Consider the following 27007-nt stretch of genomic DNA (forward strand, 5'->3'; position numbering starts at 1 on the left):
CAGAATGTAATTAAGAAATGGCAGTCATCAGGAACAGTGGAAGTTAAAGCAAGATCTGCTTAGACCAAGAAAAATATCAGACAACAGCTTGCAGGATTGTGAGAAAAGCAAGTCAAAACCCAGTTGAAATGCACAACCATCCAGAAAGACTGGCAGACACTGGAGGTGTGGTACACTATTCCACTATAAAGAGATACGTACAAATATGGTCTTCATGGAAGAGTCATCTGAAGAAAATCTCTTTTATGTCCTCACCACAAAAATCAGTGTTTGAGTTTGGAAATGACATATAGACAAGCCTGATGCATTGTGGAAACAAGTTCTGTGGACCGATGAGCAAAGGTACGTTTGGAGAGAAAGGGTACAGAATTTAACGAAAATAACCTCTATCCAACTGCCCAGCATGGGGGGGGGGGGAGGAAACATGCTTTGGGGTTGTTTTGCAGCCAGTGGCACGGGGAACATTTCACGAGTAGAAGGAAAAATGGATTCAATAAAATTTCAGCAAATTTTGGACGCTACCTTGATGCCATCTGTGAAAAAGCTGAAGTTAAAGAGAGGATGGCTTCTACAAATGGATAATGATCCTAAACACACCTCAAAATCCATGGTGGATTACATCAAGAGGCGTAAACTAAAGGTTTTGCCTCGGCCTTCACAATCTCCTGAACTCAACACAATTGAAAATCTATTGATAGACCTTAAAAGAGCAGTGCGTGACAGACAGCCCAGAAATCTCAAAGAACTGGAAGACTTTTGGAAGGAAGAATGGGCGAAAATACCTCAAACAAAAATCGAAAGACTCTTGGCTGGCTACAAGAAGCGTTTCCAAGCTGTAATACTTGCCAAAGGGGACAGTACAAGGTATAAACTCTGCAGGGTGCCCAAACTTTTGCAAATGCCATTTTTTAGTTTTCTGTTATTTTGAAAGACATATTATACAAATGTCTAATCTGTCATTTGATGCCTTTTAGAAATTTTACCATCTTTTCTTGGGTTCTTTATGCACATTAATCCAAATTTGAGCCCCACTTTATATAAATATATATATATATATATATATATGTTAATGTATATATATGTTAATATATATATATATATATGAGCCAGACAGAAAATTCCTGCTCCAGACTGTTTGCTGTGCCCTCCTTATGGAGAGTGACTCACTAACTCAATCTCTCTCCTCTCCCACTGCCCTGTACTCCTACTCATCTGCCATCCTCAAGCTTGCCAAATAAAGGTGTGACAAAGATGACTAAAGACTCTCCTCAATACATCAGCATCAGACTGAGAAAAGATTCAGAATTCAATGTCATCCCAAAACAAACATTCTCCAAGCTATAGCTCTTTATCGATTTTATCTTTTGGTATTCCACCATTTTCTAAGACTCAACACATCAGCAGGCGAGGGCTACAAAATATAAGAAATATAAAGGAGAATAGTGAGATGGGGAGCAGGGCTGGTGAGTGGAAGTAGGGTGAGGTGGATCGCGGGGATAGAATGAAAGGTGGCATGGATAGTGAGGCTGGAAGCCTGGGGACTCACCGCTGCTGATGATACAGCGTAATAAGTGGGACAAGAGAAAGATAAGGAGTTTGAGGGAAGATAAGATGGAAAGGAGTGACAGTTATGTGTAGAGAATACGGCAACAATCGAGCGATAGAAAATGTTACAAAGCAATAGGTGGAGAGGGAGAGTGAGAAATTGCTGCTGAGAAAAATATGCAGGGTCAGCAGATGGCGTCTGCGGGCCAGAAATGAAGGTCTTGCAGTCAGAGTAGTGGACTGTCATTTGAGAACACTCGTGGCTGTGCAGCGTGCATACACACACACACACACACACACACACAAACACACACACAGACATGTAAACACAAACAAAAACAACACAAGCTAGCGCATTTAACAGTCAAACAAAGCCACAGCCATATAAACCAATGCAGACCTTCCCCACTCCCCTTCCTCCACTCATTTACGCTTACATTACTGTTTGAAGAACGGAGCCTAATTTCAGGGCTTGCCTAAAGCATTTGGCAGAACAGCGTTAGGACTGTCCAAATACTTTTACCGTAGGTTGTTTAACAGCTTAGAAGAAAAAAATGACAAAACTAAGGCTCTAATAAGATGGTAATGTAAAAAATGTAAGAGCAAGAAAGAAAAGAGAGAGGCAAAGAGAGAGCAAGTCACCCTCAGGGACCACATCCTTTCTTGCAAGTTGTCTGGTGTGGCAAGGTGACAGCTCAACCGCACCACTCTAGGAAAGCACACAAACCCAATTTGCAGTCTTTCTTTCCGTGCATAAAATCACTGAGGGATTTTAGGAAACCACTAGTACAAAAAGCAGTCCAGCCAGGACAGGGTTTCTTCATAATTACATCATGCAAAGTTTCCGACAAGGACATTTATCAATCAGCATGAGAACTGATAATACCACGAGGTGGAAAAGTCTTTCTTTTAATGAACATGGAATGAAAAATGACTCATTATTAATGAAAAAAGATTACCAGTGGGAAGACGGCATTTAACGTGGTACCTGGTTATCTGAAGAGCACACTGCGTAAAATGGACATAGACTGAACACTGAAAAACATACACAGGGAGTTGTAGATGTTGATGCCTTTGTTTCACCAAACCAAGACTTACAGTCTTCCAGGCATAGAAAAGCTAGTGCCAGGCTCATTGTGATTAGCATTGTAGCATTTCTTATCATCATTAGCTCCATACAGTAAAGCTCAAGCCAGGCACTAATGAGTAATAGGAAAAAAAAGAAGAAGAAAAATAAAGAAAGTCAAATTTAAAGTCAATGAATATCTTCTTTGCTTTAGTTTCAACTACATCTGAGTGACTCATAACATGCTGCAGTTATGGTGTGGTGGTTAGGGATTACAAATGCCACTGTAATCGAGTGCCCGGATGAAATGAAAATGTAAAATTCCTCATGCATTTCTCATGCTCTGCTTTGTATCTTGATTAATTCCTACTGTTACACAAGGATGTGCATGTGTTTCAGTAGCCTTGTGGTTCCCCTATAGGTTGCTGGATGCTTTTAGAGAATCTTCAAACCTCATAATTACATAAAACTCAGTCCACTGGCAATGTTACCAACTGAGCCCCTCTAAGATCTAGGGAAACCCCTGATGTAACATTCCAGATAAGGCCCACTTTCCAGCCAAACAAGACAATTCTTCAACTACAAGTGGAATGCAGATTTGTATCTTGTGAAATCAAATTGTGCAGGAAGCTGTCCTTAGCAAAGACTTGAACTATCAAAAACACTATAAAAAAAAAAAGCTCTATTTTAATGAAAGTCAAAGCAGATCAACTGTGGAAAAAGAAAAACGAAACTGACAAGCAGAAACGGTAGTCTTAAGTTACAAGAAAAAGTCCCGAAAAGACCAGGCCCATTACCTGTGAGAGCATTTTTTAAACACACATCAACACACATCCTCAGCCAAGTGTGCTTCTCTCAATTCTAGCCTTTAGTCTCAAAACAATCAGACCAGACCCCACTAGCATCTTCGCAGTGATTGATCTCTAAACACACCTTGTTTACTGAGTTATAAAATGTAAAATGAATCTATAAAACATGACACTTTGAGAGGCTGCAGAGAAAAACATGTCATTCAAATACACTGTGTTCTGCTACAATACATTCTTTAAGAGCGATAGCAGCACATCAATCGGCAGCCTGTGTGTTGGAAACCAGACTGTGAGCCTGTGTTACCCTGCTAACTATAGAAAGCTTAAGCAGATAAAGACATTAAAACAATTTAATAAATGGTTTCACCACTTAAATCACCACAAAAAAACTATCCAAAGCTTACTGCACTCTGAGTTCTGTCATGCAAAATAAGCTTTGTATTACTGTCCACAGCAAGCAGGCACGCACACATGCACGCACCCACACAGGCATGCTAATCCAGCCTACAGGGCTGATATTAACATGGGGGAAAAAACTGAAGCATCTAGTGAGTGCTGTTGCTGTGTGTGTCTGGAAATGAGGGGCTATTTTGTAGCAACCAAAACAACTGGGTCATATTAGAACAGCTCCAGTTTTCCAAGTCTGCCTTACTCTATTAACAATGTCTTGATGATCTGCTGGTTATTGGATTAAAACAATATTCCCCAGCCCGGCTCTCTCTCTCTCCAAAATCTTCCATCTTCATCCAGATGGCTTAGGGTTTCACTAATGTCAGTGCTTGGCAATACTTGTTTGTTTGGTTTTCTCACTGTAAGGCACTTTGAGGGAAAATGTTGTAGTTTCCAGGCCCTTTTGTGGTGAGAGGGGTACAATTACATTGAGGCTGGGGAACCATTGATTCTAAGTAAAATATAACCCATTCAAAAAAGCAACAGAAACAGTTACAGTATATGCGTTATTTGATCAAATCCTCAAGAAACAACACCTAAGCTCTGAACAGCCTGCCTAGTGCTATCATAAGCTACTAAATAATTAAAAAAGTCCAGCCAGTCTTAAGCCAATGGAATATAAAGACAAATTGGCAAGAATACCATTGCAACCAGCACATTTAAAAACAATCTGTGGAAAAACGCTGCAAACTGTAGATCTAAAGTGTGTGCATAGAATACTGTTTTCATTCACTCACTGTGTTTGTTGTTGTTTCCCGGGCCTGGCGTGGTTCTGACAGACTCCTGGGGATGTCCATGCTTGGGGGTTCGGCCCCTTGGCAGCCCTGATGAGGACAGCTTCCCAAGCCTGGGGCCACTTGGGCTCTCCATGCCTACAATGGTAGTTGTGGGGGTACAAAATCACACAGGAGAGATTGGTAGCTAGAGGCGATATTTGGATACTTTCTGACGCTCATTAATCCTGTTCCATTGCTTGTCAAAGCATTATTAGCAATGTCCACTGTCCAATGTTCGATGCTGTCCCTTTGTGGCCATTGGTGCTATTGGACTGAAGGTTAACGATAATCTGAGTGGAGGCACACACATCAGCTGCAGTTGTAATGAGGGTGTGACCTTCCATGTTTCATTGAAAAATCAATATTCTCACTTACACACTAACTCCATGCTCTGCCCATTAGACAAAAGGTGAGTCAAAGAGGGAGAGGGAGTACAAAGCTACTTTCCTGCCTTCTAGCTTTATTATTAAAAACAGTGATGCATCTTGTAGTCAGCAGCAGCAACGTGCCTTTTAGGAAGGCCAGTTTTGGACTCTGTACTGAACCCACATTTCCTACCAGCATGGGAAAGTCTAATGGATGAAGGCTGACAATTACTAATTATGCTAAGTGGGACTGATTACAATCCAGCATGCTTTCTCTTAGCTCACATTCATGTCACTCTCCAAATGAAGCACACAAAAGGTCACTCGGTTGGGGCCACTCGGTGTCCATTTACATGCCATGCTACTCAATGTACATTGAGCGATGATGGCTCATCCGTCAAAGTGACAATTTGCTCACAGCTTGTTATTAGTTGTTAATACATTTGACTTTAAAAGGCAGTGAGCTCGCTGCACAATGCAAGCTGCAGAAATATGCACACATTCACACTAGACACCTTCCTGTTCCTGCCTGATGTGTCAGAGTGTGAAAAGACAAGATCATTTTACTACTTGAAATAAACAGATGTGGTGGCGTGAGAGACAAAGACGCATTGATATATTGTCACCGCTGAACTGAATGCTGCTTGTAATCTTTTATTGGGAGTTTCAATAGTGACATATGTCCTTTTTTGTACACAATTCATTTTTGTTTCCTATTTTTTGCCTTGGCATTTGTTCAGCAACGTTTTTAAAATAACATTGCAGCTGGTGTTTTCATTAAAGATTTCTAGAAGTAAACCCCAGTCCCACGTTACCATACATTTAGCTAGACACAACAAAACATGGTGACACCCACTCACATCTCCCTCCACAATCTGCTGGCAAACCAACCTGGAAATAAGTATTTTTGCTACGCACGTGGCACACTGCCATGCTCTGTGTTTGTGTGTTTGTGTGTGTGTGTGTGTGTGTGTGTGTGTGTGTGTGTGTGTGTGTGTATTGCAACAAGGTTACAGAGTTGCCTATTTATGTGGTAAGAAAAAAAAAAAGAGTGCTCCTCTGGTCGGCCACACCTACCTGAACTGTCGGGCAGTCACCCAGCACTAGGGGCCGGGTGGCCCCGGGTCACCCACGTGAGGGAGGAGGGGGTCAGGAGACAGACACCGAAGTGGGCGTTTTTCCACCAATGTTATGTTACATGGCAATCACACCTGCTGTGCGTCAAGGACCGGTCAGACTGGGGTTGGGGATCTGAAAGGAAGTGGACAGTCGTCACTGTCGTCCTGTCCCCCCTACTCTGCGGACCACGACGAGGTGGAAGGAAAAAAAGAGCAGGGCAGGAGAAGAGAAATTACAATTTCGTCTGTACATGAAAATAAATCCTGGATACTTTCACCTTATTCCCAGTTTCCAATTGCCTTGCCCCCTCCTTTCCGGCATTAATATGTACACCACGAGGCACTTCTTCAACCTCTGTCTTCTCGTTAAACAATCCAGAAATATTAGAAATAGCCAGGAAAATATAGGTATGTCCTCGACTCCTTGAGGAAAATATTAGAATACGGGATGGTTTATAGGCAGTGAAGCAAAATGGCGACTTTATTACGAAGGAGGAGTAAAAAAAATCCTTGCGCTGGCTGGAGCTAAAGGGAGGCACAAAAATATATTTAGTGCAGTAATTTCGACGGCGGCGAAACACTTAGTTAGAGTAAAAGAAAACGAAGCGAAGGAAAATGAGCAGAAAAGCCAAACCTTGGTCGGTTTTTGTTCACTCCTCGGTTCCTTACCTCGGGATTATTTCGCTTTTTTATACGGATATTATCTCGGCGGCCGTGTACAGTATTACAGTAATGTGTGTTGGGTCATGCGCGTATCCACTCCACCTTTGACAGTTGCAACTACAGTCTTGAGGCAACTTGCAAACTCTCGCGTTATTATTATATATTATCGAACAGATTAATTGGGATTTCTGTCTAATAAAGTCGCTGCAATACCGGCTCGCGCTGCTCTTCCGACGTAACGGCGCTCTCCTGACGAAAAAGGGTCAGCGCTTAAATTCTTCAAATCGACCTTCGCCAAGTATTTGAATATAGTTGCTGGCAAATGTTCTCACCATGCGCCCTCCAGGCAAATCAGGCAGGAAAAAATGATTATAGTCCAGTCTGTAGGAGGCTAGTCTTTGTCATTAGGCTTCCTTACTGGAGGCAAGTGGTTAATGCAGTCAATGCAAGTATCCCTCTCCAAAACCACTGGAACAACGTTTGCTTAACCTAATGAGTTTTAAAAAAAAGCCCCACTAATGAAATGGTTCCATTTTTTTTTATCAATATACAAGTCCGACTTTTACAACAGGACTAATTGATCATACAATCCCAAAATTCAAGGTCAATATTAGGGCATGATATATTAAGCCTTTTGATGTTACCAACAGCACGTAGGCCCACAGTCAATGATGGATGTTTAATTGGTGTTAATTGACTACAGGCTATGTGCACACTCCTAGAATTTCCCCATAAGTCAGCTAATAATAGGCCTATATGTTTCATATTTGGTGTGATGCCACATATCTTCCTTATATCACAGCTGACTTGATGGATTATTAATGGCATCATTGCCACCTCACTCGGTTTCATTAAAACAACAAGAGGGTCTCTCTTATTTGATTGGTGCCAGTCGTCATGACCTAATAATTCCTATTAGTGGAAATCATTTGAAACCATGATGTAATGTAGGCTATGTGTAAAAAAAAAAAAAAAAAAAAAAAAATGTTTTCAGCATTGCCAGTGGAGGCAGGAGAGCCTCATTTGTTTACTGTGATGTATCAACCCAAAGAATCACGTGTGTTTATATAAATTGCATTTTTATTTTGTTTAATGAATATCACTTAAATCAAAGAGGCTTTCACACTGTGTAACACAATGACACTAAGAGACACACGGACAAGGATTTTTGGGAATTTTTTTTTTTTTTGGGTCCTGGGACGCGTTTTGTTTTATTTGTTAATTGGTAATACAAATTTGATCACAAAAGAGTATATAATACTTTTAAATATTAATATAAAACAATACACAAATCAGGAAGATGAAAGAACAAAGCAGGTGTTAACCACTTACATTTTAGTGGAAGTTAGGTCTTTGCTAATATGCTATGTCTTTTGTATACTGTCTAAAATGTATCATGCCAGTGATTCATATTGTATTTTTTAAATGTTATTTATATATAAACAAGTTAGTTTTATTGTTGCAAATGTCCAAATACGTCAAACCCACAAAGGTATGTCTGCATCAGTCTTCCACTAGAGGGCAGTGCTTTCCTGTGATTTGTCAGAAGCAGCTCTAGAACGATGTGGGAACATGGACCCCTGTAGCATCTTCAACACTTTTAAATGTGTAGTTGATTTTCATGGCAATGCTTTGTGTGTTACTTTGATCTCAGGAGACTTGAGGTGATGTTCAGCTGGTTATTGACACACTGAGCCTGACGCGTGTTTCACTCTCGACTGAGTGACCACTACCATTTTCCTGCACAGTCTGCCTCCTGCTCTCTTTAATGGCCGCTTGATGAATAGTTCAAGCGGGGCCTTGTTTGACCCATGATTAATCCTTTTACTGTGGCAGGGATATATGTTCCCTCTTCTCCTCTGCTGAGTGAGCAAAAGGCTATTTAATGGGTTTTTTAAACTGGCCAGGTGGAGCGGTCTGTGCCCTCAAAGTCTTTTGAAGAGTCCATCCAACAGTTGATTGTGTCATTTATCTTTTGACCTTTCCAGTGCAAGTTGATTGAGCACACATGCACTTTTTTTTTTGATATACTGATTTGCTTAGTAGTGGTATCCTGAATATTAACTCTTGGGCGCTGGCCAGAAAGGGTTAGTCATTACAGTCTTCAGCTGTTTGTGCCACTGAGCAACTCCACTGGAGCAGCTGCTAAAAGGCTGCTCAACAGTAGTTGATGAGAAAGGACAGATTGTTTCTCATTATATTTCAATGCTGTCAGAGGACTGAGATCCAGCTGATCAAAGCCACAAGCAGATAACGATAAACAAGCTGGATGTAGAGCCTCTGCATTTGGGTGTTTAAGAGAATGATGACGAAAGACAAGCTTTCCAAAAGAAAAGACATTTAATAGTAAACAGTAACCAATTAACTGCACCATCCAACCATCTGCTCCACGGATTTATTCTCTGTCAGTGTTGAGAAAGCCACTGTTCACTGAATCTGTTTATCATACATGTGCCTTGTTATCAACTGGTGAGATGCTTCATGTCTCTCAGTAATTGGATCCCAGTGTGTGTGCGTGAGTTAGAGACAGAGTAATAGGAGTGGGCTTCTTTAGGCAAGCAGCACTGTTTTGAATTCACAGAGTCGGGGTCGTGACTCAAGGACTCAAAATGACAGCTCAGACTGAGAGTGTAAATTTGAGACATGCTCACTTTGTAACAAATATAATGTTCAATTACTGTAGTTGAGACTTTTGTATTCATCTTTGGATTAGCTGCAGTTTCTCTTTAAACAGTTTTTCTTTCTTTGTTTAGGACATTTTATTCTTACTGATATGTCAGGTAATAATGGATGAATAAATTATTATTATCATTAATAATAATAATGATAATAATAATAATAATAATAATAATAATAATAATGGTGAATTAAAAAGCAAAAGGAAGGAGGAAAGGAAAGGAAGAAAGCAAGAATGGAAGAAAGAATCAAACAAAGCTAGGAACAAGCAGCAGCAGAAGGAAGTTGGAATAGAAGAAAAAACAAAAGTAAGAGTTAAAAATAAAGATAAGAATAATTTCAGCATTTCTTGGATATGGTTAGAATAGGATATCTAGGAAAAGCTTTGGGATTTGAAGAGAGGGCAACTGAGGTGAATATCACTTTTGTGCCACTTAAATATAAGCAGCTGGGTTTATGTGTGTGTACATGTGTGCATAGGTGTAAAAAAAAGAGAAATTAAAACAGGAGGACATTCACTTCTCTTTTACGTACAGTTCATCAAATTTTGATGAAGGGAACACTGCCACTGGAACACTGGAAAACACCAATTCCATATTGTTTCCAGCAATGATCTTTCATACATAACAAACAAAAGAGATCTTCCCTACTGCTTCATTAATATCTCAAAACAAGATGAATGAGGGTGGACTTTTGTTTTTTGATATCCGTCTAAAATTGAGCAGAAATTAATGTTAATTTATTATTTCCTGGTGAGGGTACATTTTGTTGCTTTGATGCTGTATATACTAATAACTCAAGAATGAAAACAATTAAAGATAATTAGTTTAATACAATGTGAAAACAAGACCAACACTGAATCTCAATTAGTTTATTCTAAAAAGACAGCTTTCATCATGTTCAACACCATATGTCTTCACATCTGTAAAGCAGATACATATTTTTCCATTTTAAACAGCTCTTCAGTCATCTGACAAAGGAAACCAAAAGTGTTCGTATTTACAATACATCCGGGAGTCCAAAAATAATACAGTGTATTTTCTACCTTTTAACAGTCAATTACTTACATTACCCAAAGACTCCTCGTCAAAGGACGGATGGAGGGATGCTGGAAGGGGAGGTTTTGTTTGCTGGAAGTCTATTGTGTTGAAATTTTGTACGTTTGTGACTTGAACATCTTCATCACACAGCTGTCTGCTTCTGTCTAGAGTTAAATCAAATGTGCTTGTTTCAGTCGCGCTGGGAGTCTTGTTTCTGGGTAGCTTTCATAGTATTTTTGATTTCTGAGCATTTGAAGTCACAGTGTCACACCAGGGACCGAAATTGTGTGCGAGAGATGACATGCGGTATACAGTAGCACACACAAAGGACAGAAGCTATGAGGCTGGCAAATGCTGCTGCTGTAACAGGCAAAGCATACATTTCCCTCAACAGACATCCCTCATTCTTGCGACAAAAATCATTTCTCCCATACAGTGTTTCTCCTCTTCAGCTTTCATCATTTAAATTATTGCTTCATCAAGCTTAGACAGTCAGTGATTATCACAGGATCCATTGCTTTAATAAAAGACTAAAGAACAGTATACGTAGATCTAAACTGTATTTTATTCTACAACGCTCATACTGTATATACATATATTTAATTTCTCGCTGAACAATAGAAAAAGATTGATTGTTGGAATGACATTCAGCTTAAAGTTTTTTTGATGACCTCCGAACCTACAAAACTACCCAAAACTAAAGTCCTGAGAGGAAAACGTGAGTGTGACATGTTGCTGAGGAACTGATCAGCATTTTATTGGCATTAGTCAAGACCAGCTAATTCCTTGTAAACAGGCACCTGTCATAGCTTCAAAGGGATATGGAGATCAACTGGATATTTCCCCAACTTTCCATCCAGCTGCCGAATGGTGGCGCTGCTTGTAAATCTATGTTTACACTACAATACAAACCGTCATCCACAAGGTTTTATCATTACTGGGCTAAAAGGTTCAGATAGTTATTCATTCACTTTAACCAAAGAGAGAGGAAAAAACATGAATACTGGTTGTGCACATGTAAAGCATTAAAATCGGTCTGTTCAAAATGACACCAGGAAACCAAAAGGAGATTTGCTGTGATCAAGCATAAACCAGTGACAGGCCTACATCATCACTAGGGCTGTGAATCTTACATCTTATCACTATGTTACAGTGGGTACCCCTGCCTCAAGCCGGGCTTTGTCTCTCTGTCTCACTGTCTGTAAACCAGATTGGCCGCGTTGAATGAGAATCCTCCAGACCGGTTGGCATGAAGTCTATAGGCTTGTCCTCTCCCCTTTCACTTGTGAATTCTCTGCTCACATATCTGAAGACAGCAGCTCTTCAATGGCTCCAAGAGATGTACTGTGACAGGGGATGAGGGAAAGGGCTGCCAAATGGATCCAGGGGCGAGCTAAGAGAAGTTTCCAAAGGAGGCTGCAGAGAGAGGGGAGAGAAAAGAGTGGGGGAGGATACATTATTAGCATTAACATGGATAGGAAAAGCAGAGGTTAGTACAGTACAGAAATAGTATCTTCTCACATCATGGCCTATTGTTTCCTCAGTGCATGGTCAAAAATGGTCTGTTTCTGTAAAGGCACACGGAAGCTGCTGAAACACACCCTGCCTGGAAAACACATCAGTCTCATTTAAGACCCCTTTCAGAGCACAAGTATAGGCCTCCTAACCTTCCTGAATTTGTATGTGGCACCTTACTCCCCCAAACGCGGTTACTGAATAGTCAAGCAACCAGTGTGGCAGGCTTTTCCTTGTGTAACACGTTGCACTCAATCACAGAGCAACAACCAATAATTTACTATGAAACAATGGCTGACTGAATAAGTAGGAGAGTAATGGTAGTGCATGAAGATTGCTGCAGTGTTACTAAAGAGAAATATACTAACATAATGAAATACAATAAAGGAGACAAATGGATACCTCTTCAAAATAAAGGTTTTTCATAATCACATGCAGAGTGATTATGCACATTTCATTCATTAAAGGTCTAAAGCTACAGCACAGGTGTACAGCTAGACTATAGCATTCTACTGTACTGCGGTGATATGCATTGTGGTTATATAATAAAGCTTTACAACAAAGGGCGAAAATGACATTAAGCTAATCAGCGTGTAATAAAAAGGCTTTTTTCCTTATTGTTTGTATCTCCTTTTCTCTCAGTCAAAACAACAGATGTGACCAGGTGGTTTCCCTGACAACTACCCAGTTTGTTCCATCCTGAAATGACACCAAGAGTCAGTGGGAAGACAGACTTTCCTCTCCCAGACAGTTGGCATTTCAGCTCCAAGCTCCCCTCTCCTGATAGCCGAGGAAGACACGCCACCTGTCTCTCAACACAAGCAGATGTAACACGGCACTGGAGTGAACCTGATCCAGGAAACGATGGAGGGAGACAGAAGGATGGAGAGGCATTGGTATGACTAGAGGCTTGTACAGACACAGAGAAAACCACTCCTCTGATAGAAACCCTTTTTAAATGAGCTCCCGATGGAGTTGTCACAGCCTAGGTGCAGCAGAGGAGAAGAGGCGGTATGGTAAGAGGGGAATGAACAGCAACCAGGCAAAATGAGCTGAGGAGAAATGACGTGTCCCTTCTTTTTCTTTGTCAGTCAAGTCATTCATATTCTAATTCTGAGCTACATTTCAGCTGGCAGACGGCCAATTCTTTAGAGCTCTGAGTAAAGCTCTGCAGAGATGGGTAACATTACAGGAGCGCTTCAGAGCAGACAAGACAATTTCCGTCTGATTTAGGGTAGGGGTCAAAGGTCGGTCATCCTGTTTCAGCTAATCCTCACTGACAGTCTGAAGCATGGCAGATGGCTACATAGACTGAGTTTGATGAAAATGTGATGTTGTGGTGTGAAGGTAGGAGAGCCTGACAGTTAGTTATAAAGATATAACAACAACCAGAGGCTGAGAAGAAGTAGGATGACACATCCCCCACTGGGCTCTGATCTGAATCCTTCTTCCCAAAGCTTTCCAGATGTTACAACAACCCCTGCATGGTTCACAACGCCCCGAGAGAGGTATGGCTCTGGGCTGTGGAAAACAACATCATTACCTTTCACAGCCTAGCCTGCTGAAAATACTTAAGATACAGAAAGTGAGGTGTCTAAAAAATACAAACCTTATGCACAAAAAGGGAATAGCTTTTAAATGAAAGGGTAACGTACAAGAGGAAACATAAACAACATACTGTGAAATAATGCAATGCAAACAATAGCAGTGAAGGCTGAAGTGTTGAATGTATATACTCTATGTGCATTTGCATTCAACTTTGATGCTCTGATTTGAATTTTTACCAACTGTTCAGAATTTCAGAATTTGAGTAAGTTTTGTTATTTAACCATGACCTGAAACTTGTGATACTAACATAAAAATCTATGTTTTGAGTTTCAAACACTCACGCTCTGTGGACTTGAAAGGTTGCTGTAAAAAGTTTATACAGCAGTTGGAGTTTCAATGGATGCCAAAAGCTTGTCAGCATTGGTAATGTTTATGTCAAAACTTTTCAAACCACTACAAGTAAATATGACAGTTGCTATACTCAGCAAAGGCTAAAATAGGGGATGAGTGTTTGACACTCAAAATATATTGAGTGCAGTATGAGTTTAATCAAATTTGTTTTTTTGTAGACTAAACTTTACTCTGCTCAGCATCCCGAATGTCCAATTTGTGGAAGAACTTTGGTTTCTGTCAAATATGTTAAGTCTCAAGCCTGATTTAAGACAACCTTGAGGCAGCATCATGTAAGACATTACAGTATACAATTGTTTTGACAGGCTGAGTAGTCCTTGCCATAACTATTAAGCTTACCTGCATGGGTGAAATTGGTGAAGTGCCCCTTTAATACAATGTACTTCTCCTAAAATAATTCCATTTACTAATCAAAACTTCAGTAAAACATGGAGTTAATCTACAAATACACCTTTACACATTTTCTACGGCCTCCATGAAACAATTTTTTTTTCAATCTCTTTCAGTCACAGACACGTGCAATTTCTTCCCTTGGTTATTGTGTGGAGAAACACATTTTCAACAATAATTTGCAACAGAAGTAATGCGATTCCATGTTAAGTGTGAAATGCTATTACAGTGCTTTGAGCAAGTGAGCCTGGCAGATTAGTATGGAGCTGGAAAGTAGAAGGCCCTACAGCAAGGCAACGGAAGTGCTATGATACCAAGCTTGTTTTAACTAGCCATGCTCCATCATTAACCTCTTAACCCAACTCCTTTCTTTATCGTTGTAATCTGCGATCTCACCCTGTAGTTTACCTCTGTCCGTTAAATATCTCACCTCCAATCACAGCTCTTGTTTTTTACTGCTTGCTTTTCTTCCTTTTCTTCCTTTTCTCCCCTCTATGGAATAAAATCGTATCCCTCTGGTGTTTCTGAGCTCTTTTCTATGATTTGTCCTTTTAATTTTGTTAACATATTTTATTTTCAAAAGGAGTTGTAGAGACACAGAGAGAGAGAGAGAGAGAGAGAGAGCATTTATTGCTTTAAGAAATCACTTAAGAGTGCATTTTACAAAACTGCTGATGTGAATAATATAAGACTTATGTAAGGGTCATGGTAAACTGTGCTATTGTGGCTCAGATCAGAGACAATTCAAGCTTATTTGTATTTTCATCCTCTTTTCAACAGTTATTTTGAAATCAATATTTAATCTTTGGTACATCCATTGCAGATGAATCAGACCTGACAGGCGGTATAGACACAAGGCTCCACTAAATCACACCAGAATTGTAAATTTATTGGGAGAATCTTTCAGGGAGAATAGATGGAAGTGTGTGTGGGTCGTGTGCAGTGCAGTTTGAACCAAAACAGCCTGAAGATACATTAAAAGTTCAGCCCTCATCCTTATCCTTCACCATTACCATTGCTACTCCACACATCACGTCACAATGTGCTAGTCAAAACATCAGCATCATTTTCCTGCTACCCATATTTTTTTCTCAACCTTATAGTATATATAGTGTATAGCGTATAGAGTCTGTATCACACGGTGGTGTTAGGGTACTGCTTTACAAGTAAAGAAGTATTTCCATTGTTAAAAAAATTATTCTACCTGAATTTACTCATTTTTTACTTTTACAAATGTATTTAAAATAATACAAGTTACTACTGCACAGCAAAAAAAAGTATTAAAAAACTAAATTCTCCTCCAGCCCGTCACACTCATGATTTCTTTCCTTTCTCAACCTTTAGCAAGCCCAGCACACTATCCTGCGGCCAATCTTGAGCTGTGGAAGGAGTGTGGTTCAGTCAATAACACCTGCTGGTCATCACCTTGATTCCCAGTCCAACATACAATGAATACAAACCATGAACATTATAACTGTTAATACATGCAACACATCTACCAATACAACTCAAACTAACCAATTCACCAAACATGCAATACTTGGGTCAAAATCAAAAGCTGCTTACATGCTGACATCTGCATCCATGCTATCTATGCTGCACTCAGGCACAGCGGTGTGCTTAGCTAAATGCTAACATCCACATGCTAACATGCTCACAAAAACAATGTTAACATGGTGATATTTTTCCATGTTGACCATGTCCACCATCTCAGGAGAGTGCATTAGCACTAAACACAAATAACAGCTGGGGCTGATGGGACTTTGTTTAGTTTTGCAGGGATTTGTTCCAAAACTAATTGTCGGACAAAATGTAACATTGACCTGATAATGATATGTTCACGATGGTTATTACAATTCATCCTGTGGGGAACATGGATGTTTTTACTACATATCATGGCAATCCATGCAATTGTTGTTTTAACAATTCATTCAAAACCACAAATTTCAGCCTCATGGCGCTAGATGAAAGGTCTGGGGAACACATAGGTTCAGGAGGGTTCATCATCTGGCAACAATGAATGTCTGCACAAAATTTCATTTCAATCAGTCAATAGTTGTTTTTAGTTGATATTTCAGTCTGGGCCAAAGTAGTGGACTAAATGACATTGGCATCCCTGAAACCACGTTGCTACTTTGTCATACTGCATGAGTTGTTTCAAGAAACTTGATGACTGAACATTTTTTTTTGGATATACTTCATTTAAGTAGTTTGTAGGTTGGCACAAACAGACATGGGTTAGCTTGTTGGTTGCATGAACTTTGCTGAAGGGTCAGTTGTCTACCCGTAGATAATGACAGCTCTGGCCATTTTATGGTAAACAGCTTTTTTAATGTTCCAGTCCACACTGAGGCCTTTATCACCTCTGCCCTCATCTACCACCTTATCACTACCTCATCACACTCAGCACTCAGGAACAACCCCCATTATCACCCATTCAACTGTGGGAAGCAGTTGAAGGTGCGTTGTCCTAATTTTATCACTTCTGAATACCCTCCAACCCTGTAAACCTCAGGTGTTTTATAAGGCCACCCAATTAGCTTGCACTTATAGCTTAGAGCCAGAGCCTGCTGAACTGGCAAATTACATTTGCATTGCTCTATTAATATGTGTCCAACAGCAATTTCGTTCTTTCCCCTTACTTGCTAGCAAATTGTATTCTCTCAATTTAATTTAGTTTGATTAAATTCAACATGCTTGATTGAAAACAACATTTGCCACTAAGTGTCTAAGAGGAATGAGCTTAAATGACAAGACATGGAACAATAAATTAGCACACAAGTAATTTGAGGCCAATCCACTGGTAAAAGGCACATGCACTGGGTTAGAGTCTGGCCAGGGACCTTTGTTTTTCTTCGCATCCTCATTTCTCTCTCGTTGTGTTTCCTGTCAATCTCTTGTGAAACTTCAAAGCCAAAATGCTAAAGATAATCAAATACATTGTTCAAGCTGAGATATTAAGTGTTTTTAAGCAGTGCTGATCTTTCATATCATCACCAGCTCAAAAAAAAGGGTTGTTTAGTTTGTGTATGCATGCATTTAGAATGGGATTGAATACATGTATTATAACTGGATAGAAGCCAAATTTAGTCTGGCATACATTGACTGGTCTTCTTCTGTGATTGGTTATCTTGTTCTTTAATTGCAATTGGAGAGTGGTTCTGATCATTTTTCTTTGGTAATTCAAGAATCAATCATTTGTCTTTTATCTGTTTTTGTTCATGATTCAGACAGATAAGGTTTGTTATTTGATTTTAGTTTGATATTTCCATGAATAGCTTTTGGTAATATTTAGTTTAAACTATTTTATATTCGGCTATTCAGTGACTTCAGATAAATTGATTACATTTTAAAAAGGCATCTCACAGTCCTTTCTATGATTTGTTTAGTCTCTAAAGATCACTGGGTTGCAGCACTATGTTCCTTATCTTTTATATGACATTTTGTATCTACCACACACACTTTTCATATTGCTGTGGGGGACATAGGACTCTTACAAAATCTCTTTTGGAAAAAAAAACAGTAGCAGCATGAGTAGCATGATGTCATGGTTGTGTAGGTTTCAGTTTCCTGTTTTATTTTGTAATCTGTTTTTCTCCCATGCCATGTATTGTTTTACTTCCTTCCTTAGGTTTTCCCACCTGTTCCTGAGCCCTAATGTTACCTGTCCCTTGTTTACCTCTTGTATTTAGTCTCTGTGTCGTCTTTGTCTGTTGTCAGGTTATTTTATTATTTTTGGATTCTGTGTGTTAGTCTACCGGTTTTCTCTGTGTTACAGTTTTTTGGTAATCTTGTAATTTTGACTTCCTCAACATTTTGGAATGATTGTTGCCTGCTGTATAGAGGACCCGTTTGGTTGTAAGGCTTTTTGTTTGTGATGAAATCCTCAAGCTCACCAGTTTCTGCCTGGCTGTTTCTGCATTTGGGTCCTCCAATTCTCTGAACCTCGTGACACATGAATAAGCAGAAAGTAAGAGTGAGCTTGACAGATTGCAAAGACCACTTTACTTGCTTGAATATAGATGGTGATTATAAGAGCCCATGCCCAAGTGTCAGCTCATAATGATCAGTTGGTGGCAATGAGAAACTTAATTGCTTTGCCTGAACTAACATAATACTCTATTTTAGTCAGAAGCACTTAGGTCAAGGGATATTAGACCATTCAGAGAAAATAATGAATATGCATTTATTTTTACTCCTTTCCTTTTACAGAAAAGGTTCTGTTCTTTACTGTGTTCCATGAATAAGAAGTCAAATAAATAACCAAAACCTCCGGACGTATTTTGCAGAGTTTTAATACTGAATTACTAAAATACATTGGAAAGAACTAAACAGGATGCTGCTGCTGCTGAATAAAGGGGTTGATCTTGAAGATTATGGTGCACAAAGGAAAACTTAAATGAAATAGCTGGAAGTGCCCTGAACATGACACATGAAAAAACTACGTCAGTTGTCATCTATCAAAACTTAGGGTGTAATGCAATAGAATATTAAAAAAGAAAAGAAAACATAGCATATCTATATATGTATATATTTGCGCTTAAACTTATTAGACTTTTCTTCCGATAGATAGGTACCTGTGGAATCTATCAAGGGACTTACAAGGAACATGTGGCAAAACCTTTGAAATCCAATTCTTCAGACAGGAAATTGTGTTTTTTTAATGACTCATAGCCATCAACGAACACAAAAGAACAACCAACGAGCACAGCAACAGCCAAAACAGGCTTGTAAGAAGCAAGCAACATGAACTGCTGAATCCAGGTCGGCCAGTTTATTGATGGCTGGATAATAAAAGTGTTTACCAAAGCCATCATTCAGAGGCAGCGCAGAAAACCAAGAGCTCCCATCAATGAAACCACAAACAGCCACAGACAATTGCACTAGAATGTCCAACTCCATGTATTTCACAGCAGGCATGCATGGTCTCAGACTGCCTCCTTACAATTTAGCCAAAATCAACTGCTGTCTCCTTTTTTTCCCCCTCTCACACAAAAACACAATTATTTACCGAGATACACAGAAACATGATTACTGCACACACCATCTTGTTACTTACTTCTACTAAGGAGCTGCAGGTTGCGGACCTCTTCTCTGACTTGCAGCTGGAGGACTTGTTGAAGGACCTCCTGCCTCAATGTCTCCTGGATGATTCCCATCCTCTCTAGCTTCTCCCCGTTTAAACGCAGTAACGCCCGTCCTGCCAGGAGGAGCATATGGATCATGTTTTTCCACTAAAAACACACAATTATTATAACCATGGAGGCTAAGTAATTTCATTTAGCCAATGTACATTTGTCATTCAGTCCATCAGATGGTAAGATCATTTCTGGGCGGCTGTGGCTCAGTGGTAGAGCGGTTGCCTGCCAATCGGAAGGTTGTCGAAGTGTCCTTGGGCAAGACACGGAACCCCGAGTGTGAATGTGTGTGAGTGTTTATTTGATGCGCAGGTGGCACCTTGTATGGCAGCCTCGGCCACAGTGTATGAATGTGTGTGAATGGTGAATGTTTCCTGTATGACGTAAAAGCGCTTTGAGTAGTCGTTAAGACTAGAAAAGCACTATATAAATATACAGCACATATACAGCACATTCATAAAGAATTACAATCTGATAAAGTTGCAATGCAGATGGAAGATTAGATTATTTCCAATCATCCCCTTTACTTATTCTTATTATGTATCTCAGAGTAATGTGCAACCCCCCCCAAATTACCATTACCCACAGTAAACAGTTTTTACAACCAAGCTGCACTCAACAGTTACAAAGGCAATATGAAAACACACACACACACACACTCACACACTCACACACACACACACACACACACACACACACACACACACACACACACACACACACACACACACACACACACACACACACACAGGTTACTATGGGTAGGGGAGCTATGTCCTTCACTGGTGCAGACAGAAGAGGAATCCATCACACCTGCAGCAGCTCTGTACGATGCCCAAATCATAATTAGACATATTACTTATGCTGCTCATTCTCCATATCATTCGATTCATTCTCATTTCCCTCCCATGGACATCAGTACATCCTTGTCACGATAAAAATATTCCGTTGTCCATATGAGCCTAAGCGCCTGGGTTATGCTCTAAAAAGAGTGTTACAGCGTGTTGCTGACCATATTTTAAGGAAAAAGTGTTCATGGCTATTTCTGACTGCCACACCCAAATGGGAGGGTGAAACCCTATGCAAAAGTCCTAGGCAGGTATGATAAAAAAGGCTTTAAACTAAGAATGTTTTCAAAAATATAAATAAATAAATAAATATAATTTTTTTTTTATCAATTTACAAAATGAACAATGAGCGAACAAAAGATGAATCTAAATCAAATCAATATTTGGTGTTACTACCATTTGCCTTCAAAGCAGCATCAATTCTTATAGGTACACTTGTAAAAAAAGTCGGGCAACGTTGAGGATTGTAGACGCAGTGGTTCGCTTAGTGCAGCAGATGAAAAAAACATCAAGCTCCTTTCCCTTCAAAATCGGAAGATGTCCAGCAGTGCAGGTACACCCGTCTACTGTCTGGAGAAGTCTGGCTAGAAGTGGTCTTCATGGATGAGTTGCAGCCAAAAAGCCTTACCTCCAACTATGTTTTCGTGCATTGTTGAGTTGCTTGGCCTTGTTTCATTGTCAACCATCCAACAAGCACTTTGTTTGATGTAAACTGATCCCTTAACAGTTTCACTATCCACTGCTCAGTACAGATGACTCGACTTTTAGACAGTCTTAACGTGTTTTCAAATATATAACTCAGTTGACTCTTCTGTTGACCGGTGCATGCTCACGAGTCCAAATGCTGCTCTGTCTATTCAAATATTCCTTTTCTTCTTTTATGTAACTACTCCACTGTGTATGCAGCTTTGTGTGCCCTCTGGAGGTAAAGTGAAATAGGAGTTCCGCTTGAAAAACATATTTGATGAAAGCATTGAACGTTTAGAAAGATCTGTATTGAACTCAATCTCTTAGAGTGGTACTGAAGTGGGAGTCAAACGTTGGTTATCATGACAGTACTTTCCCTGTGCCAGTTTCCTCTGTGTACAGGGATTAAGGCTACTTTTTGTTTATAAAGCTTTGTTAAAGTAAAGTGATTGGCCCTTTGTGAGCAGCAGACAGACTACTAAACATTGTATCAGTAAGCAGCGGTATTTATGATTTTCTTTTCTTTACATCCAACTCTTTGAGATATGATGTATTACTCTCACTGGAACTAGGCAAGCCAAATGTGGATAGAACTTTCAGCCAGTCATTGCCTTAGAACCAGATAGGCATGCAGACAGTAGCTACCTCTACTGTGAGCAAGTTTCTACTCCCTTGGAGACAAAACCATTAGAAACAACTTAGCTTTCTTAATGGTTTAACGGATATGTGAAAGTGTGTGTCTGTGTGTGTGTGGATGTGTGCACATGTAGTGTAAAGGCAGATTATTTACTACTCCCCAGAGTCCAGGTGCTCTCTATTTCTAGCAAATAGAGTGGAACAACCCATTTTTTATGAGCACAACCATCTTGGGGATAGAACAACAATAAGTTTCCATTTATTTTGTGCCCAGTTTCAGTTTTTTAGACACACATACACATGCACGCACACACGCACACAATCACACACACACACACACACACACACACGCACTTCAGTCCACACTCATCAACCTCTTCAACCTATCTCCCCCAACTGCCCTCAGGTGTGTGTATGTTTGCCAACAGCAGTACTAGTATGTCCTAGAAAAACATTGCCCTTGGTTTGTGCGTGTGTGTGTGTGCGTATGTGTATGTGTGTGTGTGTGTGTGTTTGTGTGTATGTGTGAGAGTGTGCGTGCGTTTGTGCGTGCGTGTACAAATAAGACAGAGCAGATGAATGGAGCTCAAATCAATTCCCCTCAGACAGACTTAATACAGCTCCAAATAATTGCTTGCAGATAGGAAAAACTTGTGCTGTCAAACGGAGAAAAGAGACACAAAAACAAAAGCTGTTTCAAAAGAGATCGCTTCTCTCAAATTGGCTTCACTATAAATTGGTTATTAACGATGTTTGTGGAAAAGTGGGAAGCAGTTTTGGCTCGGCTATAAGACAATAATGACACTTAAAAGAATAATCAGAGAGGGGGGAAGGTAAAGACTTCCTCAAAAAAGAACAGCCTTTAGATTAAACCTTTGATAGACGAGCAATTTAGTCCATGCTGTCCCCAAAGCCCTACACTGCATTACATGTCCTTCCGCTTGTATATACAGGAGCACCAAGGTGATTGTACAGCCCATGGTCATATTTTTCCATCACTCACTTTATTTCACTTTCAGTATATATTCTATATGGGCCCTACTGTATGTTCCTGCTATCTCTCCATCCTATATCTGCTTGAACTGCAATTCTAGTAAAACGTTGTGACTTGCAACTGTATATTAACATGAAAAAGAAAATAGAACATTACTGCAAGGTTTAAGTTCATACAGCAGCAGCTGGAATGTAATCCAGTCTGCAAGACCACATCTGTAAATGCAATCTATAGAACTTGCAGTTATAAGACAGGATCTGTACACGAGCTGAGGACTGCAGGTGACAGTTTAGTGACTGTCTGACACCCAAAGACTTCGACCCTGCAGACCTACAGTATGCTTGAGATTTCTTATCACAATGAGGACAGAATGTCAACAATAAAAAATGCATACAATAAACACCTGGTGGGAATGCATGACCAGTGATCAGGTGTCATTATTCTGAGAACTCATCTAGTTTCCGATCACAATATTTATACCGGGTGAAAACAGGGTCTTTAAATCCCATACCGCCATGCTAACATTTTCACTGTCAAGCATTAAACGTTTACAATATGCTGATTTCAGTGTAATCTAAGTGTATTTGATTGTAAAGTTAAGCTCATAAGCAATGTAATACACTCAGGAGTTTTTGCCCCTAAAGCCTTACTTAGTCTGGTAGGACACGTAGTTTGGTGGCTAATGTTAGCAAACTATTGATGTGTGTTTCTGTGTAATTCCTTTAGTGCTGTGTAAGATTATTGAGCTAGTTCACTGACTTTATTAATGTTTGTTCCATGTGCAACTGTTACACTACATGCACCTATGATGTGTGTTTAGGTAGAGTAGCGTAAATACTAATCAATCATGGTTTATCCTTCATTTAGCATGCAAAACGTGCAAAATAACTAGTAACTGCAGCTGTAAAATAAATGTTATGAAGTACAACATTTCTCTCTAAAATGTATTAGTAGTAGTAGAAGTAGAAGTAGGTGCACAAACCAGAATATTCAAATAAAGTGCAAATTACTAAACATTGTCCAACCAAAACAAATTCAACCTCAAACTTCTTTATGTAAACATGTTCCAAAGGTGGGTAAGCAGGCAACTTGTTTCCAGTTTGCTTCATCCAACTTGCTTGTGTAGAAAAAGCAATCACTGGTGTGATACAGGGAACTCAATTCATCACAACACCACGTACATTACTGTGCGTTGTAACAGAATTATAATCAGATTGCACAAATAGTCTGACAGCCTATGTCATGTTTTTGACCATCACCCAACTGAATCTAAATTAAAGTTTTTCAACAAATAACTTTAATTATTATAACCATAAAGGCTAAGTAATTTCACTTAGCCAATGTATATTTGTCATTTAGTCAATCCGATGGCAAGATAATTTCATAAAGAATGACATACTGATAAAGTTGTAATGCAGATGGATCTGTATCTAAATCTTGTCTACTACTTCTACTACTACAACTACTACTACTACTACCAACATTAATAGTAATACAAACAAACAACAATAAAACAATAGAAGCAATCTGGATAATATTAATGACGGTACAACAACAAAAATAATAGCAAGAATCTTTACACATATTAAATAAAAGCTTCAGAGACACAGAAGAAGCTACACTGATCCCTTCAGGCAGTTTGTTCCACTGTAATGGTGCCCTCACTGAGAGACTGAGAGACATACAATTACTTTTAGGTCACTGAACTAAGATGATACTGACAGAGAATCCATTTCTCGGCTGTTGGTGAGATCCAACATCCATCTGTTTATTGATGTGATTCTTTGATGCTATCCATATGCATCAACAACAAAAATACAAATTCCCTCAAAATTTGCACAAGAAAACACAGGAGCTAATAACCCAGACAAAATGAAATCCAGCTGGACATCAGCAAGTGAATGCATAACGTATAATTGGATCTAAGCCTCTGTCTCTCTCTCTCTCCCTCTCTCGGTTTGAGAATACATAAATAATATGATCAGATCAGAGCTACTGTAACTATGACGGTAGCCACATTGTTAACAATGAAGCCAGTGTGTATGTATTTGGCAGTGTGTGTGTGTGTGTGTGTGTATATGTATGTCTGTCTGTATGTATGTATGTATTTTTGTATATTTGTGTGTGTGTGTGTGTGTATATGTGTGTGTGTGTATGTGTGTGTGTGTGCGTGTGTGTGTGCTTGTGTGTGCGTGTGTGTGTGCGTGCAAATGTAAGTGAGTGGTGGCTGACCCTACGGCGCAGAACGGCAATCTGTTCTCTGTGAGACGCTAAAAAAGAAACTGCTCTACCGTCTGGTCTGTCAGTGTGTGTGAATTAATGTGTATTTGTGTGTGCTTGTGTACACATTTGTATGTACCAGCTCACGTGTGTCTATTGGGTTTGTGTCTATATGCACTTGCATGCATTTGAGGGGGCTTTTTAACAAAGACGTGTGTGTGTGTGTGTGTGTGTGTATGAGGCAGGGTGTTTTTTGAACTCGGAACACGACAACCCACCATTTTTTCCGCGGCTTTCCCTTTCTTCTCCAAAAATAGGCTGCACTCCTTCCGTTGCCTCACACAAATGCCTTCTAAATCTCCTTTCGAGAGATTTGGGTGTAAACCTGTTCCAGTTGAAAAAGCTAAGCTTTGGAACCATGAACCTAAAAATAAAACTTGTGTGACATTTGGTAAGCCTTTTATGGGATTTGGTTTGCAATGTCTTGCAGAAGCATCGCTACTGTGCTTATTAAAAGGAGCATAGGTCAATGGACAAGGTTTTGGAGATATCACCGTCAAGCAACAACATCTACAAGAGCACTCCTAGGTAATATTTGTTTCTGCACTATTAACATAGTTTCAAAGATTTAAAATAAAATTAGCAATAATTAATCATTACAACAAAAGAATCATAATCAGACACATATGGTTTCACCGATGCTTTGTGTGCATGCATCTTCATGTGAGGTACAGTACCTGTGATGGCGTGATGGGAGAAGGCCTCTACGTAGGTCAGGTAGTTGTGAGGACAGTGTTTCTTAAGCCACTTGCAGACATCTTGCTGAGTCCACAGCACCACAGGTTTGGAAAGACTGGACAGAGTAGGACTGGTGTGATACACAGTGAAGGCTTCGCCTGGACGCAACTGAAACACACGAGAAGCAGAAAACTTCATATTATCTGATGCTCTGTACTGTAGCGTGTGTGTGTGTGTGTGTGTGTGTGTGTGTGTGTGTGTGCGCCTGTACAGTATTAGCAAGAGACAGAGTCAGTAGGTGTATTTGTGTTTTAATTTCCTGAAGTACAATGTGACACAAGTTGGAACATTGCTTTTTCATTATAATTTTCTTTCAGGTACCTTGTAATTGCTCAATCTTACTCAAATATGAAACATACTGGATTTTCTCATTAATGTGAAATTAGCTGGGATGATAATGTTAACCATTCGTTACTCATTGAATTAACAGTAGCTACCACTCTTTTTACCGGTAACTAATCGTTAGTGCTTGAATCACAATCAATGAGTAACTGATCATTAAGTAGCCAGTCGTTCCTCATTCGTTCCTCAGTCAGTACCTATATTTGTGTGTACCTTATTGTAAATGGGTATTGTGTATTACCCTTAAAAGTTCAAAATGGTTACAGTTGTCCCTTCGCATTCTCAAAAGCACATAATGAGCTCTAATGTAACCTAAATTAACAGTATACATAAATTGTTAAAGCATGCTGGCATAGAAGGGCAAACAAATGTTCTTTTGATTAAAAGGAGCACTCTGTTTTTTCACCTTTCAACTCTAATATAGAGAGACAAATGTAAATCTGCTATCACCATATTTTCTCGCACATTACATTATTCCAAATCTGAAAAATGTGGAACGTTGCCCCTCTGCCAACAACGTATCTTGGTACAGTAATTACATTCTAGATATTATTTGTATCAGCATGTGCTGTGTAGTATTGAGGCTGTTGCTGTTCACAGGTAATTTTTTCTGATAGCCAATGCCGCATTAATGGGATTCTGTCATATCAATCTTTTTTTGTTCCTCTCATACTCCAGTTCTCTCTCTCTCTCTCTCTCTCTCTCATTCTCTCTCTCTCTCTCTCTCTCTCTCTCTCTCTCTCTCTCTTTCTCTCCATTTTCACACACATTCCTCAGACTCCAAAAGACTTTTTTTGTGTGTCAAGTGCAGGGAATTAATATGGACATTAATAGTCAAAACCAGTATGGGCAGGAAACACACTCCTTGTCCCCTCAGCTCTCTCTCTCTCTCTCTCTCTCTCTCTCTCTCTCTCTCTCTCTTGTGTGACTTAGTCTCATATCTAATCCATTCATTCATTCATTCATGCTCTG

At 39.6% G+C, this 27007-nt stretch overlaps 2 protein-coding genes and 1 long non-coding RNA gene across 12 annotated transcripts in view; 1 reads left to right on the forward strand and 2 right to left on the reverse strand.

The window, feature by feature from the left end:
- Window positions 1–1170, forward strand: part of LOC116693107 (uncharacterized) — a 22908-nt gene extending 21738 nt beyond the window's left edge. Inside the window, exon 3 of the long non-coding RNA XR_004332848.1 lies at window positions 1158–1170. This is a non-coding gene — a long non-coding RNA (uncharacterized LOC116693107). The remainder of the gene's footprint in view (window positions 1–1157) is intronic.
- The window catches only part of znf512b (zinc finger protein 512B), a 33058-nt gene extending 25916 nt beyond the window's left edge, over window positions 1–7142 (reverse strand). The window contains exons 1-3 of one of the 6 annotated variants that reach the window (XM_032521811.1): window positions 7125–7142; window positions 6089–6262; window positions 4608–4742 (exon numbers count right to left, since the gene is read on the reverse strand). In XM_032521811.1, the coding sequence (XP_032377702.1) occupies window positions 4608–4740 (133 nt within the window). In that variant the 5' untranslated portion in view covers window positions 4741–4742; window positions 6089–6262; window positions 7125–7142. Of the gene's footprint in view, window positions 1–4607; window positions 4743–6088; window positions 7039–7124 lie in introns of those variants that run through there. The other 5 variants (XM_032521810.1, XM_032521809.1, XM_032521808.1 and 2 more) reach the window with 5 other exon arrangements.
- The window catches only part of samd10b (sterile alpha motif domain containing 10b), a 64008-nt gene that overhangs the window by 8704 nt on the left and 28297 nt on the right, over window positions 1–27007 (reverse strand). For 2 of the 5 annotated variants that reach the window (XM_032521823.1, XM_032521821.1), the window contains exons 3-5: window positions 25633–25801; window positions 19432–19572; window positions 10325–11924 (exon numbers count right to left, since the gene is read on the reverse strand). In XM_032521823.1, the coding sequence (XP_032377714.1) occupies window positions 11902–11924; window positions 19432–19572; window positions 25633–25801 (333 nt within the window). In that variant the 3' untranslated portion in view covers window positions 10325–11901. Of the gene's footprint in view, window positions 1–2197; window positions 2204–10324; window positions 11925–19423; window positions 19573–25632; window positions 25802–27007 lie in introns of those variants that run through there. The other 3 variants (XR_004332847.1, XM_032521824.1, XM_032521822.1) reach the window with 3 other exon arrangements.

The sequence above is a fragment of the Etheostoma spectabile genome, chromosome 7 (assembly GCF_008692095.1).
Source record: "Etheostoma spectabile isolate EspeVRDwgs_2016 chromosome 7, UIUC_Espe_1.0, whole genome shotgun sequence".
NCBI classification, from domain to species: Eukaryota; Metazoa; Chordata; class Actinopteri; order Perciformes; family Percidae; genus Etheostoma; species Etheostoma spectabile.